We start from the raw sequence: 22,946 nt of genomic DNA, 5'->3' as shown, positions 1-22,946 counted from the left end.
ATAAAGACAAATGAACGCATTTATAAGATTATTGTTATTTTATTTCCGTAAATTATCTGATGTTCAGATGTTCACTGGGCGTGAGCAGGATGGAAATGGAGGGGGTACAGCTCAGTCAGAGGGGCTGAGATGGTCTGAGCATGTGCAGCGGAGGGAGGGTGAAGGATGAAGATGCAGCTGCCAGGCAGGAGAAGACCTACCTGGCAGGACCTCAGAGGACATGGATGTAGGAGGACATGCAGAGGGTTAGAGAAGAAGAAGGAGAAGGCAGAGATTTATTTCTGATCTCTTTTAACATGAAGTTCTCGACTTGTTGTCATGATCACGAGCGTTTAATCAGAATATTATGAGTTTATAATATCAAATAAAAATGTATATCAAGTAATTTTTAAAAGAATCTCAAAAACAGCAATCATTTTCTTTATTCATAAAACACATTTAAACTTCTTTTGAAATTCTTTCAGTTAAAGAGTCTTGACCCTTTTGTAAAAATGTAAAGGTTTAAATGTAATCCACCAGTTTGTAAACTCTGTCCTCACTCGACTCCATGTTTTACCTGGATGACCTGACATGGCTCCTCCTCCTTTGAATCAGGATTATTTAAACCTGATGTCAGAAAAAATAAGTTTTTAATGTTTAAACCTTTTTATTTCATGGGTGCGTTTCAGATTTCACCGCTGAGTGTCGCTGTCTTCAACACGATGATTGGCTTAACTGCCTGCAGCGTCCCTGTCAGAGAGCCAATCAGCTCCCGGGTGGGAGCGCGGATATTTGAAAACAGAGATGGCGGCAGTGCGAGCGTAAGTCTGAAAATATTTCATATTTTCTCATCAATAAATGTTTCTTTCCACCCCAGAAACCCTTTCACACGTGAACCGTGGGTCACGCGGTGGTTTTCTGCCTCGCGTGATGAAATAAAACATTGAAAATCTGAAGTTTATCGGCTGTTAGCAGCTGAAGCTAACGGTCTGCGTCACCGAGGGTTCAGTATTGACTTTTGTTCGTTTATTTGTTTGCTGTCAGCGTGCTGCAACGTTGTGATCCGGCCCTGCTGGAGCCCCGCGGAGACCCGGAGCCGGACTGCGACCAGGCGGCGCGGATGGTGCTCTTCCTTACGGTCTGTGGCAGAAAATTGTCCGCCTACACCTCACAACACATCAGAGTCCTCGCGAAACGCACAAAACCCTGACCTCTGATCCCCCCCCTGAGGGAATAGTTAAACCGTAAACAAGTCAGATGAAATGGAGAGCAGGCCCTCAGTTGGTTCAGTCACAAGTTTTAAAGTTTCTCACCTGAGTGAGGCCAGCCTGTCAGAGCGGACTTCAATCAGTGTTCATACCAGAGACACCACGCAGCTGATACTCACACACACAGTTACTGAGCAGTTTCCTGTGTGTGTGTGTGTATAACACGTCACCGTGCTACAGTCATCCCGTTAGAATAAAGTAGAGGAGGTGTTTATTATCACTGTTCAGAAACAGTGAAGCTCTGTTCAGCAAACTTAGGCTGACAGCAGAAACAGACTTTTGTAGGGTCTGATGAAAATACAAATACATGAAGTCCAGCTACGAGGCTGAGAAACGTTAGTAACGGAGGGACGCTGGCCAAAGGCTTTGCTTTGTCTGTCCTCATTAAAAATGGCTGCCATGTCACATGATTCACAGGTAGTGATGGGTAGATGAGGCCTCGTGAAGCGTTTCAGCACATATATCGATACTGTGTCGACACAGTGTTGCTGTTTTGCTCCATACTGACACCTGCTGGACCTTAAATATCATTGCAGGCAACTTACTTGAGACTCGCAACAGACACTGATTCAATGACCTAGTCATACTTGTACACTGTGAGGTACTTTCCATGGAATCATTTTATATCTTTTACATTGCAAATATTGTAGACATCTTTAAAATATATTGTGAATGACATTAAGGGGAAAATTAAAGTATTGTGAATATAATATTACCCATTTAAATGTAATTGACTCAGAGTTTATTATAAATTTCTATTCAGAAAAATAAGTTTATCCAATGTTTTTGCATTCAGTCTAATGTGGTTTTTTTTTTTGTTTTTGTTTTTTTTTGGACACCATTTCCCCAGCTTTGGAAAACTCACCGGCACAGATAAAGCTGGGGTACACAAAAACTGTAAAGCCAGGTGGAAAAGGTTCTGATAAGATGTCTTCCTATTCCCCCAGTACGTTAAAGGATCCTCTGATCTCGGGATGTTTCTCTCCGACACTCTCCACAATACTAAGGGGTTGGCAGTCCTTTATAATAAACTTCAGGACTGCCTGGTCCAGAACAGTCTTCCTAGATGCTTGATTTCAAAATAATAAAACACATATTAATAAAAAAGCTGTTCAGTGTCAATATAGGCCGACCTGTGTTCATTCTCGGTGTGTTTGTCTCCTCATTTTCATGTTTGGCTCTGTAATGCCTAAACACTGAGGAGGTGCTTTTGTTTGTGTAAGAAATGCAGAACAGATGCGACATTTAACCTGCATAAAATGAAATAATTTACACTGCAGGTCACATTGCTGTTTTTCCTATTCTGATAGATCACACTGAAACAAAGACAGACAAACTATTTGCAGTTAAAAGATCAAAATGATGCCACACAGCAGAAACATTTCTTTTTCTTTCGGGCTCCATTTTGTTATGGAAAGATGTGTATTTTTATTTATCTTTGCGAGAGTAATTTTGTGGTTTTTTTGGTGGCGACTCGTTCCGTTGACAGATGCGGACACGGTACCTTTTAAACACAGTTTGGCGCGTTGGCAATGAGCGATACAGCAGCTGAATCGATCACGTGACTTTTTCTTAAAGCGACGCACGCACCGATACAGGCTTCACTCTGTGAGCTCGATACAAACGCCGGTGCGTCAGTGTTGCTGGACCCATCACTACTCACAGGCAGCAGTCTGGAGTGTGTCAGTGGTTCAGTGAGCTGAGCTTCAGTCAGTCTTCTTCCTCATGCTCAGGATCCAGATGTTTTGGTGTGTTTAATAAAGTCCACAGTGCTAACAGAACACACACACACACTCTGAGTGTTTGTTTATGGAATATGTTTCGTATACCTGTGCTCCTGTGAGTGGGCATGAATCCTCCTCAGACCTGAACACTGAGCCCCGTCAGTGTGTCACCCTCATGTTTCTATGATGTTGTTTTATTGTTTATTTTAAGTTGGCTCTAATTTCTGTGTGACATCATCTCTTTTATGTTGTATTTACTGCAATCAGCTGACAGATCAAAACAGTTCCCTGAAGTCGTCCTGTCACGTGTGTTCAGGACCGCCGTCGCATGCAGAAGGTTCTGTGGCGTCAGCTGTTTGTCCTCGACTCCATGATGTCACTGCTGGAAGGTCTGGAGTCTGCCCAGCAACTGATGACACAGTCCTGCCCCCCACAGCCAGGTACACACACACACACACACACCTAAATACACACACACTGTGGTGCTGTCTCACCTGGAAAGAACACAAAAAAATTGTCCTTACTGTGTGTGTGTGTCAGAGGGCGGGGCTCGGGGCAGGTGGAAGGCCCTGAAGGTGGAGAGCAGATCAGGGGTGGAGGAGACGGAGGCGCTGCTCAGATCTCTGCAGGACAGAATCCAACAGATCCACGACAGACGACACACACTCACACAGCTGGCTCAACATCTGCATAGCAAGGTCACGCTCACACACACACACACACACACACACACACACACTTGATTTCATATCTTAGTGGGGACATCTAATTGACATAATGCTTTTCCTTTTTACCATAACCTAACTGTAACTCTGACACTAAAACCATATTTTGAGCCTCAAAATGTCTTCAATCTTGTGGGGACGGTCATCTGGTCCCCACAAGTATAGTCACGTTCCAAGTTTGGTCCACACAAAGACATGTAAACATGGTATCCACACACACACACACACACACACACACACGCGCACACACACACACAACCCCGTTCAGCTATCTTAGTGAGGACCCTCATTGACATAATGGTTTCCCTAGCCCCTTACCCTAACCCTAACCATTAAAAATGAATGCCTAACCCTAACCCTTACCCTAAACCTAACCATAACCTAATTGTAACCCTGACACTAAAACCACATTTTGAGCCTCAAAAATGCTTTTAAATGCCTTCAAAAATGTGAGGACCGGGTTGTGTGTCCTCACAAGTGTCTGCTGGTTCTCACAAGTATAGTAGAATGCAGATTTCGGTCCTCACAAAGATAGCTAGACAGGAACACACACACACACACACAGAGGTTAAAGTCAGTCTGAACACTAAGAGTCGAGGAGGTGAAACGTCAGGTAATCTTGCTTTTCTTTGTTGCCTCATCCTCTCCTCTCCTTGTCTCCTCCTGCCCTTGTCTCCTTGTTCCCTGCAGAGGCAGCAGAGTGAGCAGCTGGAGTCGTCTCTGCTGAAGGCCCAGAATGCTTTGCAGTCATGTGACCTTCAGCTGGCCCAGTTGAGGGCGGAATTAGAGGTGACGCTCGGTCACCTGATTGAGTGGCAGCGACTTAGAGACGAGTGAGTGCCACAAAGTCACATGACTCTATTGAAGCCCTTGCACTAACCTGACTTCCTGTCACCTGGCAGGCTGCAGGTGCACGTCAGCACCACGCAGGATGTCATGCAGATCAACCTGCTCGCCTTCAACCAATCAGAGCTGTGTGTGGAGCTCAGGCCACACCCCTCTTCTGACTTGTTGTCCAATGAACTGGAGCCGCTGAGGCTGTCAGTCACCTGGAGCCATGACAACCGCTTCAGACTGCAGGTAAGGACACAGGTGTGCGTGATGTCAGGTTTCCTCCGACACTCAGAACTGTTAATCAATAATCAGTACTCATTAAAACTGATTGGATATCACAGATGCGAGGGGGCGTGTCTTTCAAACTGTAGATCAATCGATCAGTGAGTATGTGTAGCCAAGATGAAGGTGTCTGATCCTCAGGTGAGCGAGGGGACGGCGGGCCTCGCGGAGGACAGCCTGATGGGCCGACGGGTGGAGCTGAGCGCCGCCCTGCTGGAAGTGATGCGGTGTTATGTTGGGCAGGCCGAGCTGTTGTCTGAGATCCAGAGCCTGCGGTCCAGGTAAAGCGCTGACCAATTATTGAATTGACATGGGCGGGGCCTCTTTCACACGCCGTCTTTTAATCACCAACTGTGTTTCAGCTTCGCCATCGACTGGCGACCTGCCCAGCACCTCCTCGTCTACCTGAAGACGGCATCGCTGGTGTGTCACCTGGAGGTGGAGGAGGGATACCCACGCGCGGGGCGAGCGCGCCTGCTGTCCGTTCGGCGGGACGGGCAACATGTGGACACATCTGGGCTGAAGGTAACAGGAAGCTGCTGTTTTCACAGTCTGTGCTTTATTCTTGTTTTTAGGTGAAATTATTGAGTTTCAGGTGTGTTAGTACGCGAGGCTTGGAGTCAGGGAAAGCAAAGAATGCTTGTGTCGCCATGGTTACCCTGCACAGGTGGGGTGTGACAGGCGTCCCACTTTACTCCACCTCCCAAAGACCGCCTCAACGATTCTTCTCAGTTGTTCTGATATTACCTCGTGTGTTCTTGCTCCAGCTGCAGTGTCTCACACGAACGTGTGTGTGTGTGTGTGTGTGTGTCTGTCAGCCTCCCAGCGGTGAGCTGCGTCTGACCGAGTGGTTGGTGTTTCTCCACAGCAGTCCTCTCCTCTGACCGATGTCTTCCTCCTGTACCGTTTCCTGTCTTCTCTCACACGTACACCAGGGGTCGCTCTCTCACCTGCACATGTGTTACCTGCCCTGAAGTGTTTTTGTCTGTGATCACATGACATGAAAATAAACCTCTGCCTGAAGGACAAACTGTGTCTGTGAAACATGAAGTTTGTCTCTGATAAATAAAGAAGTTTATAGAATTTACAGAAGCATCAGTTTCACACAGAGGAAGCAGAAACTTCATCTTTAAACTAATAAAAGCGTCCATCAGTCACAGCTGACCCAAGTGTTCAGGTAACAAAGGGACTCATTTATGCACTCTAACAAAGCTTCGTAATTTAATGCAGTCAGTTATAAAAGAATAAGAAAAATTGTACTGAAAATAAAAAAAAGTATAAAGAAAATATTTAGGGAATAATGAAACTGTCAGTAAATATATCAAATTAAAGGAATTTTTACGAGAAAAAAATAAACAAATTATTGAAGGATTTAAATCAAAAGAATGTTTGCAGAGTAAAACTTTTCATTTTTAATAAAAAGGCTGTTTTTAAAGACCCATTTCTGCCTCTAATCCAGTTAAAGATGGCGACTGCTTGAGCTGGGTCTGTTTTTGAATGTAAACCAAAAAAACGTTTCATGAACTGCTTTCATTTATAATCCAGCAGAAAAAAATGTTCATTCAATTCTTTAGCTGAAGCTTTTATTTTGTAAAGCTGCCACCGGGAGTCGCTGTTTCCTCTCGTGTTGTTGTCTGCTGCTTCCCAGCATGCACTGCTGCACCGATACTGTACAACGTGACGTAACACACACGCATGTCCGCGTGATTAGATAACATGTCAGGAACACGTCACGCCATCAGAAACCAGACAGAGCGGCTCCTGAGGGAAAACCGAGCACAGCCCGCGGGAAGACTTCCTGCTTCTGACACACCGGGTCACGTGTTCTCATAGAAACACGGAAACAGCCACGAAGCTCACGTGTGTCTGCAGAACATGCAGGTTTAACAGCACGTTTCTCACCGGGGCTTGGTTCAAATGCACGGAAGTGTAAAATCAGCCAAAAATTAAACGGAGTTTGGTGTAACAAGTAATTCTAAATTACAGCCTGTAAAACGGACGCTCTTTGGCACATAGTTAGATTTTCACTGATCTTTGGTCACAGCAAGGTGTGGAAAGGTCCACCTGGAGTCTGGTGAGAGGACAGTGGAGTAAAAACAGCTGACTGTAAGCAGCTGCTGGTTAGTGTGTATGCACAGGAGTCCGGCTGAAGAATGAGATAACTGCAGATCACTGTGGAGTTTCCCCTCCACACACATCTCACCCACTCTTAACATGGACGTGTGTGACTGCTGCTGAGTCACCAGTAGGAAAATATCTGAGTGGACTGAGTGAAGGATTCTGTTCGTGTTTGAAATGAGCACAGATGTGAATGGAGTTTGGTTTGAGGAACGTACGAAATCCGCGGCTGAAGGCAGAAAAGCCGACAAGCATTTACTGATTGTCAGCATCTCCTCAGATAAGCAGAGCGCTTTGAGACGGCTGCCAGGTGTAATAAAAGCAGCTATTATTAACTGTAAATACACACGTATATGAGTGGAGTCTGGTGCGTCAGTGAAGGAGCTTTAACCCGGATAAACATCTGACTGAAGTTTGAAAAACACGTAACTGTAAAAGTGAACGTGTGAAAAACGAAACATTTTTGACTGGAGTCTGCTCCCACACGAAAACATCATCAGCATGCAGGTGTGGATATGAAGCATGTGCCTGCAGCTCAGTGTTACACATACAGACAAGTGTGCAACATCTCAGTTTGTGTTATTGTTTATTGCCTGACGACCTCGACCTCCTCCTCCTGCTGTGGACCTCCTCCTCCTGCTGCTGTAAATCAGTGTTCATAGTGACCCGTTGTCACGGTGACGCACGACACAGCTGTAAACGTGTTATATAAGGAAGCAGAGCACTAAAAGGAAGTGATGTGCGAGTCCATCTGAAACTGGGACACAGCGCTCGTCTCCGCCCGCTGGATGCTCATTGGGCAGTGGGGATGCTGAGATCGAGAGGCAGCTGGCCAATCAGAATCCAGAAAGTGGAACTTTGATTATGAGGCTGCAGTTCGACCTACTTTCTCCTCAGAGTGACTCACTTTCTCCTTCTTCTCCTGCTTTCCCACTGACTGCTGAAAGCTCAGAGCCAACAGGACACTAACCTCCAAAAACCCACCAATCACGATCAGCTTCACCTGATGCTGCTCAGACACACCTGGATGTCTGTTTGTCAGTCTGAGGTTCTAAAATCAGTGAAAAAGTCAAAGGAGTCTGGTGAAGGAGAAAGCTGGCGCTGCTGTATTTACAGCCTATAGTTCATATGAAATATGTTTTTCATTTGTTTTAATTAATACGTTATCAACGTGTCTCCTTCTTGTATGAAACATTATACATTTAACCTAAAATTACAGATGAAATATTTTTTCTTTTCCTCTCATACTTTCCTGTTCACAGAGAGATAAATATGTGTGATGGTGAAGAGAAGATGTTAGATGTTGTATTTCAGTGACAGTAGTGCAAGGCACAAAAACGCCACCAGAGGGCAGACTGTGCCACTGAGCTCAGACCCACTGGAATATAACCCTAAACACCTTTATATTCCACTAATAAAGGTGAGCTAGGTGACATAGACGAAGGTTTGTGGACTAAATAAACTAGAATAAACCCAACATGGAAGCACTGAGAGCTGCAGTTCCTGTGGTGCCCAGCGGAGGCAGCAGTGAGTCAGTCCCATAGACTTCCGTGTTATAATAAAAACGTTTGCAGCCTGACACACAAACCGCTTTGATCATTTCTTCATAACAACCGCACAGGGGATTGTTTAAGGTTTTCATTATTAGGGGCGTGGTCTCTTTGATTGACAGGTGAATGGGGATTTGGCGCTATTTAAATAAAAGTTTTTATTGTAGTAAAATGACTTTTTATGACTGTTAGTCCCAACATCATGAGCTGCTTTACAGCCTCCTCCATTTTGATTTGGGGCATGAAGCGAGCAGCCGCTAATTGATAGCATCCCCTTCAGCACAGCCAGCTGCTCCAGTATAATAACAGAGAGCTCGGATCAGGCTCTTCTGCAGCCACACCACCCGCTCTACAGCTGCTGCAACTACAACCAGCAGCAGCTTGAGTCTGTGACATCAAACCCTGCCTCTACAGCATCTCCACCAGCCGCTGTAACTGACTGACTCCAGCTTCTCCTCCAACCACACTCATGGAGCTCTTATGTTGCTGCTAGCGTCTGCACGGTTGGAAAGATCGAAGCGGGCGTCCTGTCCTGAACCGACCAATCAGAACGTGTCAGCAGCTGCTGGTGGGTAAAATGAGCTTAGCTGAGAGAAAACTGAAGGTCGAAGAGTCGTTTTACTTCAGCTCTGACTCGTTATCCAATCATCAAGTCCATCACAGTAACATCTTTATGATCAATGTGACTATTATAGATTCAAGACGACTCAGATTCATGTGTGCATAAACTTATATATAATTTTACATATTTTTATATAACGTCTTTACAACATAAACCACAGATTAAAATACATCAGAGATCTTCTTTTATCAGGTGCACTTCCTCGCTCGTACATACTTTAATATTCACGATATCTGCACAGGCATATATTCATATTAACAAAAAATAGTTGTGTACAACAGATCTCAGGGCAAATAGTTCAAGTATAGCTGGATCTTTGTGTTTATGGCTATGTACAGTTTCTTTACAGAACATCAGCTGCATAAGGTTTGTCTGAGGCGTCACCAGGTCACGCCCCGCCTCCTCCATCTCTTCAGTGGATGGAGTTATCATTCCGGGCGCTCCACAGTTTGGAAGTTCAGGATGAATCAGTTCATACCAGAAGAGTTTCTGTTTCCTGCAGAGTGGAAGCGGAGGCTGCCGCAGTCAGAGATCGCCGGCCGCTGAAAATCAAAGGAGCTGATCCCAAAGTCCTTAAAATCATTAAAAGCTGCTCGATGCGTCCACATTACTCGTGTGTTTATGGTGAAGACATTTGAAAGAGCTACTTTTAGTGTGCATCTGTCTCCAGCTGGGAAAACTTTCAAATTAAAAGCGTCTGAACTCATCATGAACGTTAACGAAGCTAAAATCAGATAGAATGATGACATCAACAGGAAGTGGAAGTGAAGCTGAACGAACAGGTTTCTTCTGTGTGAGCTCGTCAGTTAGCGTACTCGGCTGAAATGTGTCTGACTGTCGTCGTCCACGTCCTTCACGCTTCTTTCGTCTTTCACACTTCCTGCTGGCGACGCTCCAGTAAAGTCAAAGAACTGGGCTGGCTAGGCTAAGCTAACGGTTTGGGCTTATACAGGTTAAAATAGAGTGGTTTAAAAATGGCGGCCTGCTCTTTTAAAACATCAACCAACTGTTTTAAAGCACACTTTTATTTTGGCGGGGAGACGCATGTCTTGAAAAGTTCTGCTGATGACATCATCATCCTGCCAGTCTGTACGATGCGGTCTGGATGACGCTGCGATGTTAAGGGCTGGAGAGCATGGCGATGTGGTGACATCGCAGTGATGTCATCAAACGTCGATGCGGAAAGACAGCAGCTTCTCAGAGTGCATGTTGTTGAGTGTCCGCAGGTCGGGCAACTTCAACAGCAGTTTGGTGAAGCGCGGCGAGTCCACGTCGAGGTGCTCGCTCTCTGGGGCAACGGGCGACTTGTTGACCAACGAGCGAAGAGCGCGTATCAGATTCTCCTGCAGCTGCTCCACCGACACCACGTCTTCGATGCCGGAGCGGTCTGAAACCACACGGAGAGGGCAGGTCAGCGAGCAACGGGCAACCACTACATCTGCAGCAACTGCTATTACGTCTACAATTACTGCAACTGAACCAAACCCGGTAACTACCCCACCCACTACATCTACAGCAACAGCTGCAACTAAACAGTTTAAAAACAAACACATGTACAACTTTGACACACAACAACAACCAAATATAATTAAATAAGCAACTAAACACAATACATCAACTACGGCAACAACATCTACATATCCCGCTGCCACCTAAATCACTGCAACCACGACACTTACAGCAACAGCTTGAACAAACAGTACCTTTTGCAACTACACCAAACATGGCACAACCTGCAACTCAACAAGCTGGTGCAACTACAGCAGCAACAGCAACAACATCCCCAAAAGTTGATTCTGTTCATCTGGAAGTTTTCAGTGGGAGAAACGTTACCTGATGGTGACGAAACGTTTCTCCACTGAAAACATCCAGATGAACAGAATCAACTTTTGGGGATTTCCTACCTGGATGATTGAGCGTGCATCAAAAACAACAACAACAGCTAAACGACACAAACTCGGGCTACACCTGAACTCACCGTGTAGCTTGGCATGCTACACCTGAACTCACCGTAGTTACGTGCTACAAACAGGAAGTTGATTTTCTATACTTCCTTCTTAAATTGTCAACACGTTGCTTAAATAACTGTGATACGTTTCAGCTAATCTACGGCGGCGGCGATCTTTGCTCACCTGCTGACACGAGCACCACGGCGGTGAAGAGTCCGAGCTCCTCGCTGTCCAGCTCCAGCGCCGCCAGCTTGTGGCTGAAGTCAAACATGGCTCCCAGCAGGTCCCTCATGCCCATTGCTCGCAGCTCCTCCAGGCTGTAGGTGGCGCCGGAGACGAACGTCACCGTCTGCTCCTTCATGTTAAACAGCGACGCAAAACGCACCATCAGCACCTGAGACAGGAAACAAGGATGGGCAATCAGTGAAAGCGCGATGATGTCACCGACACATTTAGGTTTCATCCAATCTGAGCCTGACACGAGTTTGATCAGCCAGCGAGGAGACGTGCAACTACAGCAACATTACATCTGCAGTCAAAGGAGTTGGCAAAGAAAAGCGTCTGGACTTCTTTAAGTTGCTTGAAGACGTTTCACTTCTCATCCGAGAAGCTTCTTCAGTTCTAAGGTCAAATGGCCGAGAGTCCCAGATTTAAACCCAGTGGGAGTGTCCCCCCAATGAGGGACAAAGGACCCCCTGGTGATCCTCTAATCACATGCGCCAAGGTGTGAAAGCGGGTGTGGGACCTAATCAGCCAGGGTTTCGGGTGAGCCCATTGTGAAACCTGGCCCCACCTTGTCATGTGATTTCCTGAGGTCAGATGGCCCAGGATGTGAGTGGGCGTTAAGGCGTCTGGGGAGGGAACTCAAAACTGGATTATAGATGGCAGACAGTTGGTGTCGTAAACCACCGCCTCTGTTCAAAGATGGTGGCTCACAGTGGACATAGATGGCCTCTTTCACTCCTCTTTCAAACCATCTGTCCTCTCTGTCCAATATGTGAACATTGGCATCCTCGAAAGAGTGACCTTTGACCTTTAGATGCAGATGGACTGCTGAGTCTTGTCCTGTGGAGGTGGCTCTTCTATGTTGTGCCATGCGCTTGTGAAGTGGCTGTTTGGTCTCTCCAATGTAGAGGTCTGGGCATTCCTCGCTGCACTGTACAGCATACACCACGTTGTTCAGTCTGTGTTTTGGAGTTTTGTCTTTCGGGTGAACCAGTTTGTGTCTGAGTGTGTTGCTGGGTCTGAAGTACACTGGGATGTCGTGGTTGGAGAAAACTCTCCTGAGTTTCTCTGATACACCGGCTACATAGGGGATGACAACGTTGTTGCGTCTGTCTTTCTTATCCTCCCTCGCTGGTGTCTGATCTTCTTTTCTGTGCCTCTTTGCTGACTTTATGAACGCCCAGTTAGGATAACCACATGTTTTCAGTGCTTCCTTTACATGTGTGTGTTCCTTCTTTTTCCCTTCAGGCTTAGAGGGAACATGTTCTGCCCGGTGGTGTAGGGTCCTAATTACTCCAAGTTTGTGTTCCAGAGGGTGATGGGAGTCAAAGAGGAAATGGGCTCACCCGAAACCCTGGCTGATTAGGTCCCACACCCGCTTTCACACCTTGGCGCATGTGATTAGAGGATCACCAGGGGGTCCTTTGTCCCTCATTGGGGGGATACTCCCACTGGGTTTAAATCTGGGACTCTCGGCCATTTGACCTTAGAACTGAAGAAGCTTCTCGGATGAGAGGTGAAACGTCTTCAAGCAACTTAAAGAAGTCCAGACGCTTTTCTTTGCAAACTCCTTTGACTACGATGACCTGGATGACTGAGAACCTTCACAGACATTACATCTGCAGCTCCTGCTAATAAATCAACATCCTCTGCCTAGAGGAATCTCCAAACTCCTGCAACTAAACACAGCAACTTCAGCCAATACACCGCATATTAAAACTGCAGCAACACGTTAACTCCTACAGCTAAGCCAAATCCTGCAACAACAGCAACTATAACAACCACTACATTTACAGCAACACTTGCAACTAAACAACAAGCAAGTCTAAGGAGCTGGGAAAGAAAGCTTTCATGATATGGATGACTGCAAATCTACACAGAAAACAAGCAACTGCAACACAAACTACATCTACAGCAACAAGTAAACATCATGCTGTAGCTCCAGGACTACATCTGCAACATTTTCTGTAACTACAGACAATGCAGCAACTAAAAGACTGAGTCTCACAATGAAACATAATGCTGCAACCAAACAACTACTGCGACCGCTATGTCTCCATGAACAAATGCAACTAAACGCAGCAACCTGAGCTTCAGATCTTTGATCTCGGGAACACTGGTGGGAGTTTTTAAACTCGCACTTTCGTGGACTCGAGAGTGAACTCATTGGTTCTTTCAAAGGTCAAAGGTGATTTCCCTAAAATGTGCTCTGATTGGATGACAGTGATGTAACTGGCTGAGGGAGAAGACATGGTAAATATCTAGAGGGTGGGTGCAGCGCCCCCAGTTTTCCTAGTGGTCAGGTCGGGTACAGCATCTAAAGAATCTCAATCAACCAATCAGCACAAACCTCGCCCAATAAACCGAGTGACATCACAGGCTCACCTCAAACGTGCCTGCCTTCAGCAGGGTCACCTGGTCGTTCTGGGACAGATCGCTGAATCCGGGGATATGTTTGGCGAACTCTACCACCTCCCTGACGGCGGGCGTGAAAGACAGCGAGAAGTCCTCCCATATCTGCTGTGGGGTCTTCGAGGGGTCGGCGTGAGGCTGCATGTTCATTGGACAAGCCTGCGGAGAGAGGACAGCACCGTCAGCCAATTAGGTGACAGCTTGTAAACCCTCCCCCCAGTGGATGAGCTCTTACCAGCACGATCCCCGTCTGCTTCTTCACTGGACAGCGCTGCTCCTGGGTCACATGACCAGCGGGACCGCTCTGCTGGCTTTGCCTCCCGTTGCTACGGTGATGATGTGTGCGGCTGTTTTCCGGCAGGTAGCACTCTGCGGCCAGGTTGTTATTGTGGTGGTAGATGGTGTTGAGGCCGTTGGCATGGTAACCGTTTGGGCAGCGGTTGGGCTGCCAGAGCTCCGCCTCTCCATTGTGGTGGATGTGGTTATTGGCCAGCTTGTCGTGAGCATATAGGAACGTCTCCCGGTGAGCGCGAGCAATGGCGCTGATGGTGGAGTCCATCCCGGGGCTGGGGGTGGGGAGCAGGAGGGGGAGGATCTCTGATGGGCGGGAAGAGGTGGTGGTGGTGGGGAGGAAGAGGAAGCCGAAGCAGGGGGCGAGGGTGAGGAGGGGGCTGGAGGCAGGGCTGAGGGCTGAGGCTGGGGGGCGATGGTCACCCCCGGGCACGGCGAGGAGGAAGAGGATGAGGAAGAGGAGGACGACGACAGGCTGGCGAGCTGGAAGTCGCTCTGCAGCTGGTCGTTCACCATGTTGTTCATGGCGCTCTGCATCTCGGCCAACATCCTCTGCTTCTCGCGCTTCGGGATCCGCCCGAAACGCACCGCTGTGGACAGAAGAGGAAGAGGAGGAGTTAGGCCAGACTCAGAGTGCGCGGGCATGCAGGTGGGCGTGCAGGTGAGGCGGGCGCTCACCGTCGCGGCTCATGCCCACAGACAGACACTTCTTGAAGCGGCACTGCTGGCAGCGGTTCCTGTTGATCCTCACGATGGTGCAGCTCTCGTTCTTCACGCACTTCTTGTACTGGATGTTCTGCTGAATGCTGCGGCGGAAGAAGCCCTGTAAGACCAGACACGCCCACACCGTCACCTCATCATCATCATCATCGTCACCACCAAGCCCCAAAACTGCCAAAACCCGCAGACTGTATATGCGGTCTTTAAGTCTGACGTCATTAGCCGTTTCAGGTCCCAAAGTCAAACGAACACTGCGGCATCACTGAGAGTTACAACCTGTCTAAATTCTTTCATCTGTAATAAAATGATCATGTTGCTGCTTTACCAGGTGTAACAATTAAGTTTAACATCCAGGCATCCATGAAAACAGGATTTATGAAGTTAGCAGGAAGTTAGCTCGCTAGCCTCCACCTAAACATAATATAACATGTTCTGACTGAGAGATTTCTGAAAAATTGAAACTTACTTGACAGAAAACTAAACAGCAGTGACGTTTGTAGGGTTACTGAAGTTGGGCTAGCTGGTATATAATGATGTGCTAATGATCTATGTTAGCATAACATAAACACAGTGAAGCTGGAGGACGAACGCTAACTCTTTTCCACTCGATAAAAGTTAACGTGAGGGTTCCCGATGGTTAGGGACAAATGCAATCGCATGGCAGGATGCTGTAAACGGACCAAACTTCAGTCAGGAGAACAACTGAGATAATCCATCCACAATACGAGGTTAGACATCAATATACTGCTGCATGGGCTGGGCTGTAGTTACATCGAAGGGGTTTAAAAACTGAGCTTTAAAATTAACAGTGGTGATAAAAACCGAGAGAGGCCGACAGGGATCACTGACTGTTTTTAGGGGCTTGTTGAGATTAAACAGAACAAGATACAAAGTATTAAAACATGTTAAAAACACAACAGCCTTAATAAATGCAGAGTAGTTTGGACTGAAGCAGGGTTCATCACATCATCACTTAAAGACTGTGTGTATGTGATGTGTGTGAATAAAGAAATAACGCATTTGAAAATAAACAGGAAGTAAATAACTCTGAAATATTACAAAATAAAATAAGAATAATAGTGTTAGATTTTAATTAATTAACACATATACTATTATTAAGTCAGTAGTTTCATTGTGTGTGTGTGTGTGTGTGTGTGTGTGTGTGTGTGAGATCTCACCTTGCAGCCTTCGCAGGCGTGCACGCCGTAGTGGAAACCTGAGGCGACGTCGCCGCAGACCTTACAGAGCAGCACCATGCCGTTCAGCTCTGAAACACAGTTACACACAGGAAGTGACATCAGAGGTTCCGTTCAGCTCAACACACAAACATGCAAACAAACTGCGTACTTACTGGTCAGACTGGCCACAGACTTGCTGGGCGACGTCCTCAGAGAGCCGCCGTCGTCGCGGCCTCGAGGCGAACCTCCCGCCGAGGAGGAGGCCGAGGAGGAGCCGTCGTCTCCGGCTGACCCTGAGCTGGAGCCGGAGCTGAGGAAGGGCGGGGTGAGGGAGGAGGAGGAGGTGAAAAAGGACTGGGAGTTGGAGTTCTCGCTGTACATGGAGACCGGACTGGTCCGAGTGGGAGAGCCTCCGGAGGAGCCCACGTAGGAGATCACGCCTCCTGCAGGAGAGCAAGGGGAGGTCAGAGGTTATTGACAGCGGTGAGGGGGAAGCGTTCCACCTCTACTCCCCGAACGCTCGGAGCGACCCGGTTTACTGCTTGTACACATCATAGCCTCCTCTTACAAAATAAAAGCCTGTAAGTGCTTATTTCTGCTCTTTGTTCTGCTCGTTGTGCAGCGCAGCGTGACTTTGTACCGCCGCTCAGCAGAGGCGGGATTTAGATGTTACTGCTCTTACTACTCCTCAGACTCACACCTTCTCAGGTTTTCATCAAAGCATCAGTGAAAGCTGCTGTGAATGTTGGTCTGCTACCAGTTTACCTACGAGCATGCTCAAAATGAAGTGATCAATGATTACAAAGGACAGATCGGCTGCCACATGTGCACAGCGTCTGACTGTTTGCAGATCCGTTGCCTCCCATCAGCATCCTGTAAATCACGTGAAGCTCTGAGCAACGATTTCATGAGCAGCACATGCAGACTGTGATCGCTGAACACGATCAGCACAGCGGCAGGTTTGATCTCTGTGGGAGGCTACAGCCCTGTTTTTACCGCCGTGTTTGATGGCGTTGGACGTTATGTCAGGAACACGCTGCAGAGACGGGCCCTCTGTTTTGTAGTGTTCCCAAAATATTTGAATTTATCTGATTAAGTATCAGCCTCTGGTGTCCCTGTATGATACAATATCACCAACTACCTGACCCCACCCCACTGAGGTTGGGACAAACACGGTGACCTTTCACCTCGTGACACGCAGCGACCTTCACAGAGCATTAGTGTTGACTAACGATGTGTTCATATAGACAGCGAGGAATCAGAAACACAAACAGGAGGAAACCCCTGATTCTTTGTTTGTTATAAGAGGATGATGTTTGTCTGCACATGTCAGAGCTGCACGTGACACACACACACACACACACACACACACACACACGACCAGTGCGAGCTGTGATCACCGTCATGTTCTGCTGCTCAGACTCAGGCTGAATGTGTAGTTTGTGAGTCTGTGCTCGCACACAGCAAGGCTGCTGCCAGCTCACAAACTGGGTCACCAAGACAGGAACAAGGAGAGCAGCCGCCATCACCTTCACGCTACACGAGGAACCACAGCGAGCTCACAGACCAGCACAGACACACAGACAGAGGAGTCAGCGTGGAAATGCAGATACAAACGACTGCTGCTGAAGGTCACGTGACATGTTTATAAAGCTGCACATGGACTCTGAGCGTCTGACCACAGAAACATCCGAGCTGTGCTCATGTCTGTGCTGAACCTGCTGCCTCCCTCCTCCTCCCCTCCTCTCCCTCATGCAGCCTCGGAGGGAGGCTCGTGTGTACTCCGTGGTCACGCCCCTGAGCCACGTGCCTGCTCCACTCAGACGGCTCTGCAACGGGACTGGAGCGCCAGAGGCCCGCCCACACCCACGCCTACTCTCCCTCTGCACATGCTCTCACGTTCCCGCCATTCATCTCTCTCTCACACACTCTCAGATCTGCAGCGTTTTCTGCTGCAGTAAAATCCAATTCTTCAGCTTAAACGTGACCTCTTCCTCACTTCCTGTCATATATCTGCTGTTGCTATGGCGATGTTCATATTTAACAGTCTAGAGTTTCTCGTAACGAGCTGAGTGTGAGCCAAGACTGCAGACTGCTCTGAACAGGTATTCACATTTTTTACCTCTATGACATCACAGAAAGTAAACCTGCTGATCCCAGAGGATGAATGAGGGCCTGCAGAGTCAGTCCAGAGTCAGATACAGAAGGATTATTATGAACTGTCAGTCATGCAAAGCTGCTCACAGTCCAAGAATAAGAAGAGTCAGGGAGGAGGAGGAGAAGCTTGTTTTTGGACTGATTCTTGTACAGTGCTCTTCTACTCCCAGAGCACACACACACACACACACACACACACTCCATTGGATGTGTCAGAGAACATTTTGGGGCTGGCGTCTTGCCCCAGCCTGGAGGAGCCAGGGATTGAACCACCAACCTTCTAATTGGCAGATGAGCTGCTTCGCCTCGTGAGCGATAGCCACTCAGAAATCATGAAAGCTGAAACCGCAGAAGAACAATAACCTTCATGTGACTTCATCAGTGACATCCTCAGAGGAGCAGTAACCAGCGTACCCTGCAGGAAGCTCCACAAAGTGCATTCTGGGTAATCTGCGAAGGCTTCTATCAATCTGTGAGATAAGAAAGCTTCATTTCACCTCCACCTGACACCAGCATCATGCTCCAGCTGGGAATCATTTTCTAATAAAGTTTCCCGTTAGCGCTGATGCTCGTGGCGGTGACGTGGCACGTCTCTGCTGCTCACGAGGTCTCTGGACAGATCACATGATCTTCAGGTCCTCGTGAAGGTTTTAAACGATCCACGCTTGGAATAGGATGGCGTGCTTCCTTCAGTCACTGTGCTGACCTCAGAGGAGAGGATCCAGCTGCTGACACATGTTCGCCCTCTTTGACTGAGTGTAAATGTGTTTCATCAGGGTCTCTGCTCACTGTGGGAATTTCAAAGTACCAAAGTTGGACGTCACTGGCTAACAACTCGAGGCTGAACTCTGATGTGTCCTCAGAGTCTCTCTGACAGTGCTGCAGTGATCTTTTACTAAATGTTCTCTAAGAAGACTCTTTATCAGCTTTTAAGTAGGTGTTTAAGTGTTTTTTAAAGTTAGTCTGAGGTTTGTGGGCGTGCGCGCAGCGCTGCAGGGGAACGTGTTAGCTGAACTCTGAGGTGACAGGAAGCTCAAACGAACACGAGTCAAACGCTCTTTGAACGTCAGTGCGACGAATGTCTGTTATCATCGAGCTCAGCACCAGCAGCTGAGGCTCATGGGTAGTGTAGTGTCAGTAAGTGTCTGCTGTGATGAGCTTTAAACCACAAATGCGGCGATCTGTGACAACGAGCAGAGCGACGCTCCATCCCGGGGATACGGCAGGATAAATATATCCTGTGATAAATATATCATCGTTATTTACATCAGTAATCCTGCAGTCTGAAAAAACTCCTGAGTGATTTTTTAACACAGATACATGTTTTTGTGTTTTTACGTCTCCCAGCAGCTCCACGTCACCGCGGTCAGCTGCAGGAGTCTCTGTGTACGGCTCAAACGTCCGTAGTGTGGCATTTGAATAAAACGCTGTGACTCCTGCCTGAAACAAGCTGAGTGCAGTCTGTGCTGCTGCGGATTAAAGCCACACACAGAAACCAGCGCTCAGCTGTGTTTGTGTGGTTCCTGTCTGCGCCAGCAGGGGGAGACAAAAGCACCCAAAATCCAGCTTTAACAGGTGAGGACAGGTGAGAGCTGGACTGTAACTACTGTCATCGATGAACCATCAGTGTGTGCTAAAGATCCTCATTCCGGTCATCGATCAGAATCAGCCATGATCAATAATCTGATCACATCCAAATACAAACTGTAAAAGTGCAGAAGAAGAGAGCAAAGGCTCCTGACGTCAGCGAAAATGAGCAAACGTCAAACCACGTGACTGTGCACAAATCTTTAAATGTGATCGTGTTTTGAGCACACAGGGGGAGGAGCCGGGGGAGGAGCCGCGTAATTATGCAATGAGCTCAGGCTCAGTGGCAGCCAATCAGAGCGCGCGGAGCTCCGTGAAAACAAAGCGCACATGGCTCGGTTTGCCGGTCCATGTGAACCGGCAACGGGCGCTCTGCTGGCGCAAGCGACCGAGCACGTACACACACATTCCTGCGGGTCCACCTGACACCTGTCCACCCTCCGACCTTACCGCTGTCACCCTGACCCACTTACCCGAACACACACGCGCAGTCACGTACACGGTCCCCGTGACCACCGCCGGACATGAGCCGAGCGGGACCCGCTGTTCCAGAAACCCGGCCGCGGACACCTGCTCACGGGGACTGCAGTGAGGGCAATGCGGGGTCCAGAACCTGGTCTGGACCTGAACCCGGTGCCCGCGCCCCCCTCACTGAGAGAACCTGAACCGCGGACATAAACTCCGGAACAGAGGCTCGCGCGCCACACAGGTGCTCAAAGCTTCGACCTGTGGTCCAATACTAACGATACCAACAGTCTACTAATCGAACAGTAACCTGCTGTTCTCAGCCTTCACTCCGCGCTGCTGCCAAACTCCATGTAAAATTTGACAACTTTTAAAAAGTTCAACTTTTAAACAGCGGGACACGCTCCCGCTGGACTCCACGGAGACCCTCACACGCACGCGAACCAATCGGCGCTGTTAAAAGTCAAAATAAACGCGCCGAACGCGCACAGCGTCACTCTTATGAGCTCTAATGTAAGCGTGAGGTGCAGAGTAGGGGACGTGTTTACCTGAGTTGTTGTTGTTGTTCGTGTCCATGGCAGCGGTGGTCACTGTGACATCCAAGGAAAAGTCACGCACACGACCCTCGTTTAAAAGTCCCAGAAAGCTACCGCTGCGCACGCATCCCAGGCTCGGAGACGTGGGAGAAGAAACCACCACAGAAGAAGAAGCGGGGTCTTGTTCTGTGAATTCAAACTACTGTTCCTGCTGCACACGGAGCCAAACGATCCGTCCTGCTGCACGCGCGCCTCTGTCTGCCTGCCTGTCTGTTTTGAAACAGGGCGCGCGCGCAGCAGGACGCTGATGATGATGATGAATGTGCGGGGGCCGCCGTGCCCGCACGCGGCAGAAAACGGGACCATGTGACCGCGGGGAGAGCCTCGTGCCCCAGTGACACACTTTCCCGCCCCTTCTCTGCGCTGCAGCCGCTCGTTTAAACCTCCGAGCACGTGGAGGCGGCTGCTCCTCGCACAGCGGCATTCCGGGATTTGTAGGCGGAGATTTTTTTTTTGTAGTTTCTAAACCATAATTTTAATGCTTTGACCAATCATTTAACGTTATTTATTACTACTTATATTTATGATTACTTATTCTACTTATGAGCCAAAAATGGACTCCACATCCTCCAGACTAACAATATCAGAGCTCAGGTCAAAGCCTGCAGCTCTCATGGGGGGCATCGGAGCTGACAGCTGGCACATCTGGAAAGGCTCCATCACTGCTCAAAGGTATAAACAGGTTTTAGAGTAACATCTGCTCCGACACCTGCTCCGTGCTGACGTGTGTCTCTGGGAGGCCTTCATGTTTGAGCAGGGCGATGCTAAACCACAGACTGCATCTATTCCAGCTGCACGGCCGCTGAACCGGCCCACCTGCAGTCCAGACCTCTGACCAGCAGACAACATCTGGAGCATCATGTAAGCAACAACAGGACGAAGCAGAGCCAGGACTGCTGAACAGTTGGAATCCTCCATCAGACCATCACAGACTGATGTTAGAGAGGAAACAGGGAGCTGTCCAGGAGGTTTTGTGAACTGCAGCCTGGCGTTTCTTCTACAGATGTTTACTCAGCAATAAGAAAATAGCGACACTCCACTCACACCCTCACTGTTGATGTGTTCATGGTGCAGATGTAAAGTCGCACTGCATTGTTCAGCATCCAGTTAGCGCTGCAGAAGAGGAGCAAACATGAACATAAAAGGAGTAACTTTTATACAGCAACTTTTCTAACAGCTCAGCAAACATCAGCAAACACACAAAGTGCTTATTGTGACGTTTGACACTAAACATGTGTGCTGTAGTTCAGAGGGAGAGAAACAGTCTGTGACACTCAGAGATGGAGAAAGATGCAAAGAAGAGGAAGAGGAGAGATTAAAAGTAAGGGACATTTTATTTAACTTCATACATGATGTGTTACTGAACTAAGATCAGAGTATACAGACTTCGTGTTCTTCAAACACTGCATGAAAACAGCTGCTTGGCGGTCTGGTGGGTTAGTGCGGGCTAAGCCGGTTGGCTGTGGCTCACAGACTGGGGCGCAGCAGCTGTAACCTCTGTGCGGACGTCTGCTGGCTCTTTAAATCAGTGCTGTCAGGTTTACAGTCACGGCTCCAGCATTTATGGTCATGGATAAAGTAGGTAGGAAGGTCGTTTCTTTACCACACTGAATATTACCCAGCATCCTTTGCTGTTACTTGAGTCAGTGCAGGGTGACATTTGAGACAGCAGGTGGTGCAGTTGTTGCATTTAGCAGGATTTAAGTTGGACGTTTTTAACCGTGTTAAGAGAAATAAGAGCTCGTTTTGAATTTGATGGCAGCAAGCGCAGGATAGGCCGGGGACCAGAGGCAGCGAGCAGCCAACCCCAGCACCCGTACAAGACGGAAGAAACCTGTCAAATCTGATATAATACACAGGAGGTGTTACCCCGGGGTGGGTGGTCCCAATCGCCTCCTCACTGCTGTCTGCCTCTGAATTTTACTCTCTCACACACACACATCCTGTCACTCTCTCACACACAGTAACATTGTATGTGTGTTTGTGTACCTGTGCAGGTTTCCAACTTTATAAACAGGACATTATCAACCGATTCACACTACAACCTGGTTTGCCTCTTATCTGTATTTAATTTTATTTAATTTTAATAACTCTACAGTACTCTGTTTTTGGTAACTATTGATATTTACCTTGATGTAAATATGTAAAAAAATTGTGTATGTTTCTGTACTGTGTACTGTTTGTTTGTATATGTGTTTTTCTTGCTGCTGTTACAACCAAATTTCCCCCTGTGGGACAATTAAAGGATTATTCTATTCTATTGT

At 47.8% G+C, this 22,946-nt stretch overlaps 2 protein-coding genes and 1 long non-coding RNA gene across 4 annotated transcripts; 2 read left to right on the top strand and 1 right to left on the bottom strand.

Annotated features, from left to right (window-relative positions):
• The first annotated feature begins 668 nt into the window (after positions 1–668).
• Positions 669–5,845, top strand: si:dkey-225f5.4 (uncharacterized). Of its 2 annotated transcripts, none has more exons than XM_003442430.3 (9): positions 669–800; positions 1,024–1,117; positions 3,288–3,411; positions 3,512–3,669; positions 4,387–4,529; positions 4,599–4,776; positions 4,954–5,093; positions 5,175–5,337; positions 5,631–5,845. In XM_003442430.3, the coding sequence occupies exons 1-9, from the start codon at positions 784–786 to the stop codon at positions 5,694–5,696; spliced, it is 1,083 nt and encodes a 360-aa protein (XP_003442478.1). In that variant the 5' UTR covers positions 669–783; the 3' UTR covers positions 5,697–5,845. The 2 variants fall into 2 exon arrangements, with proteins under 2 accessions (XP_003442478.1, XP_013125320.1); XM_013269866.3 differs by having other exon boundaries at positions 758–800; positions 3,239–3,411.
• A 3,351-nt stretch (positions 5,846–9,196) lies between these two features.
• On the bottom strand, positions 9,197–22,659 carry nr1d1 (nuclear receptor subfamily 1, group d, member 1). The gene is given in 9 exon segments (XM_005469174.4): positions 9,197–10,489; positions 11,235–11,445; positions 13,662–13,847; positions 13,924–14,262; positions 14,265–14,569; positions 14,658–14,802; positions 15,878–15,966; positions 16,051–16,320; positions 20,635–22,659. Coding segments are annotated over 9 exon segments (1,794 nt in total). The 5' UTR covers positions 20,663–22,659; the 3' UTR covers positions 9,197–10,268.
• On the top strand, positions 10,497–11,438 carry LOC112846644 (uncharacterized). The gene is made up of 2 exons (XR_003219757.1): positions 10,497–10,590; positions 11,204–11,438. It is a non-coding gene; the product is annotated as an uncharacterized LOC112846644 (long non-coding RNA).
• Positions 22,660–22,946: the final 287 nt, after the last annotated feature.

The sequence above is a fragment of the Oreochromis niloticus genome, linkage group LG4 (assembly GCF_001858045.2).
Source record: "Oreochromis niloticus isolate F11D_XX linkage group LG4, O_niloticus_UMD_NMBU, whole genome shotgun sequence".
Lineage (NCBI taxonomy): Eukaryota > Metazoa > Chordata > Actinopteri > Cichliformes > Cichlidae > Oreochromis > Oreochromis niloticus.
Note: the sequence above shows the minus strand (reverse complement) of the source record. Positions and strands in the feature narration are given on the sequence as shown.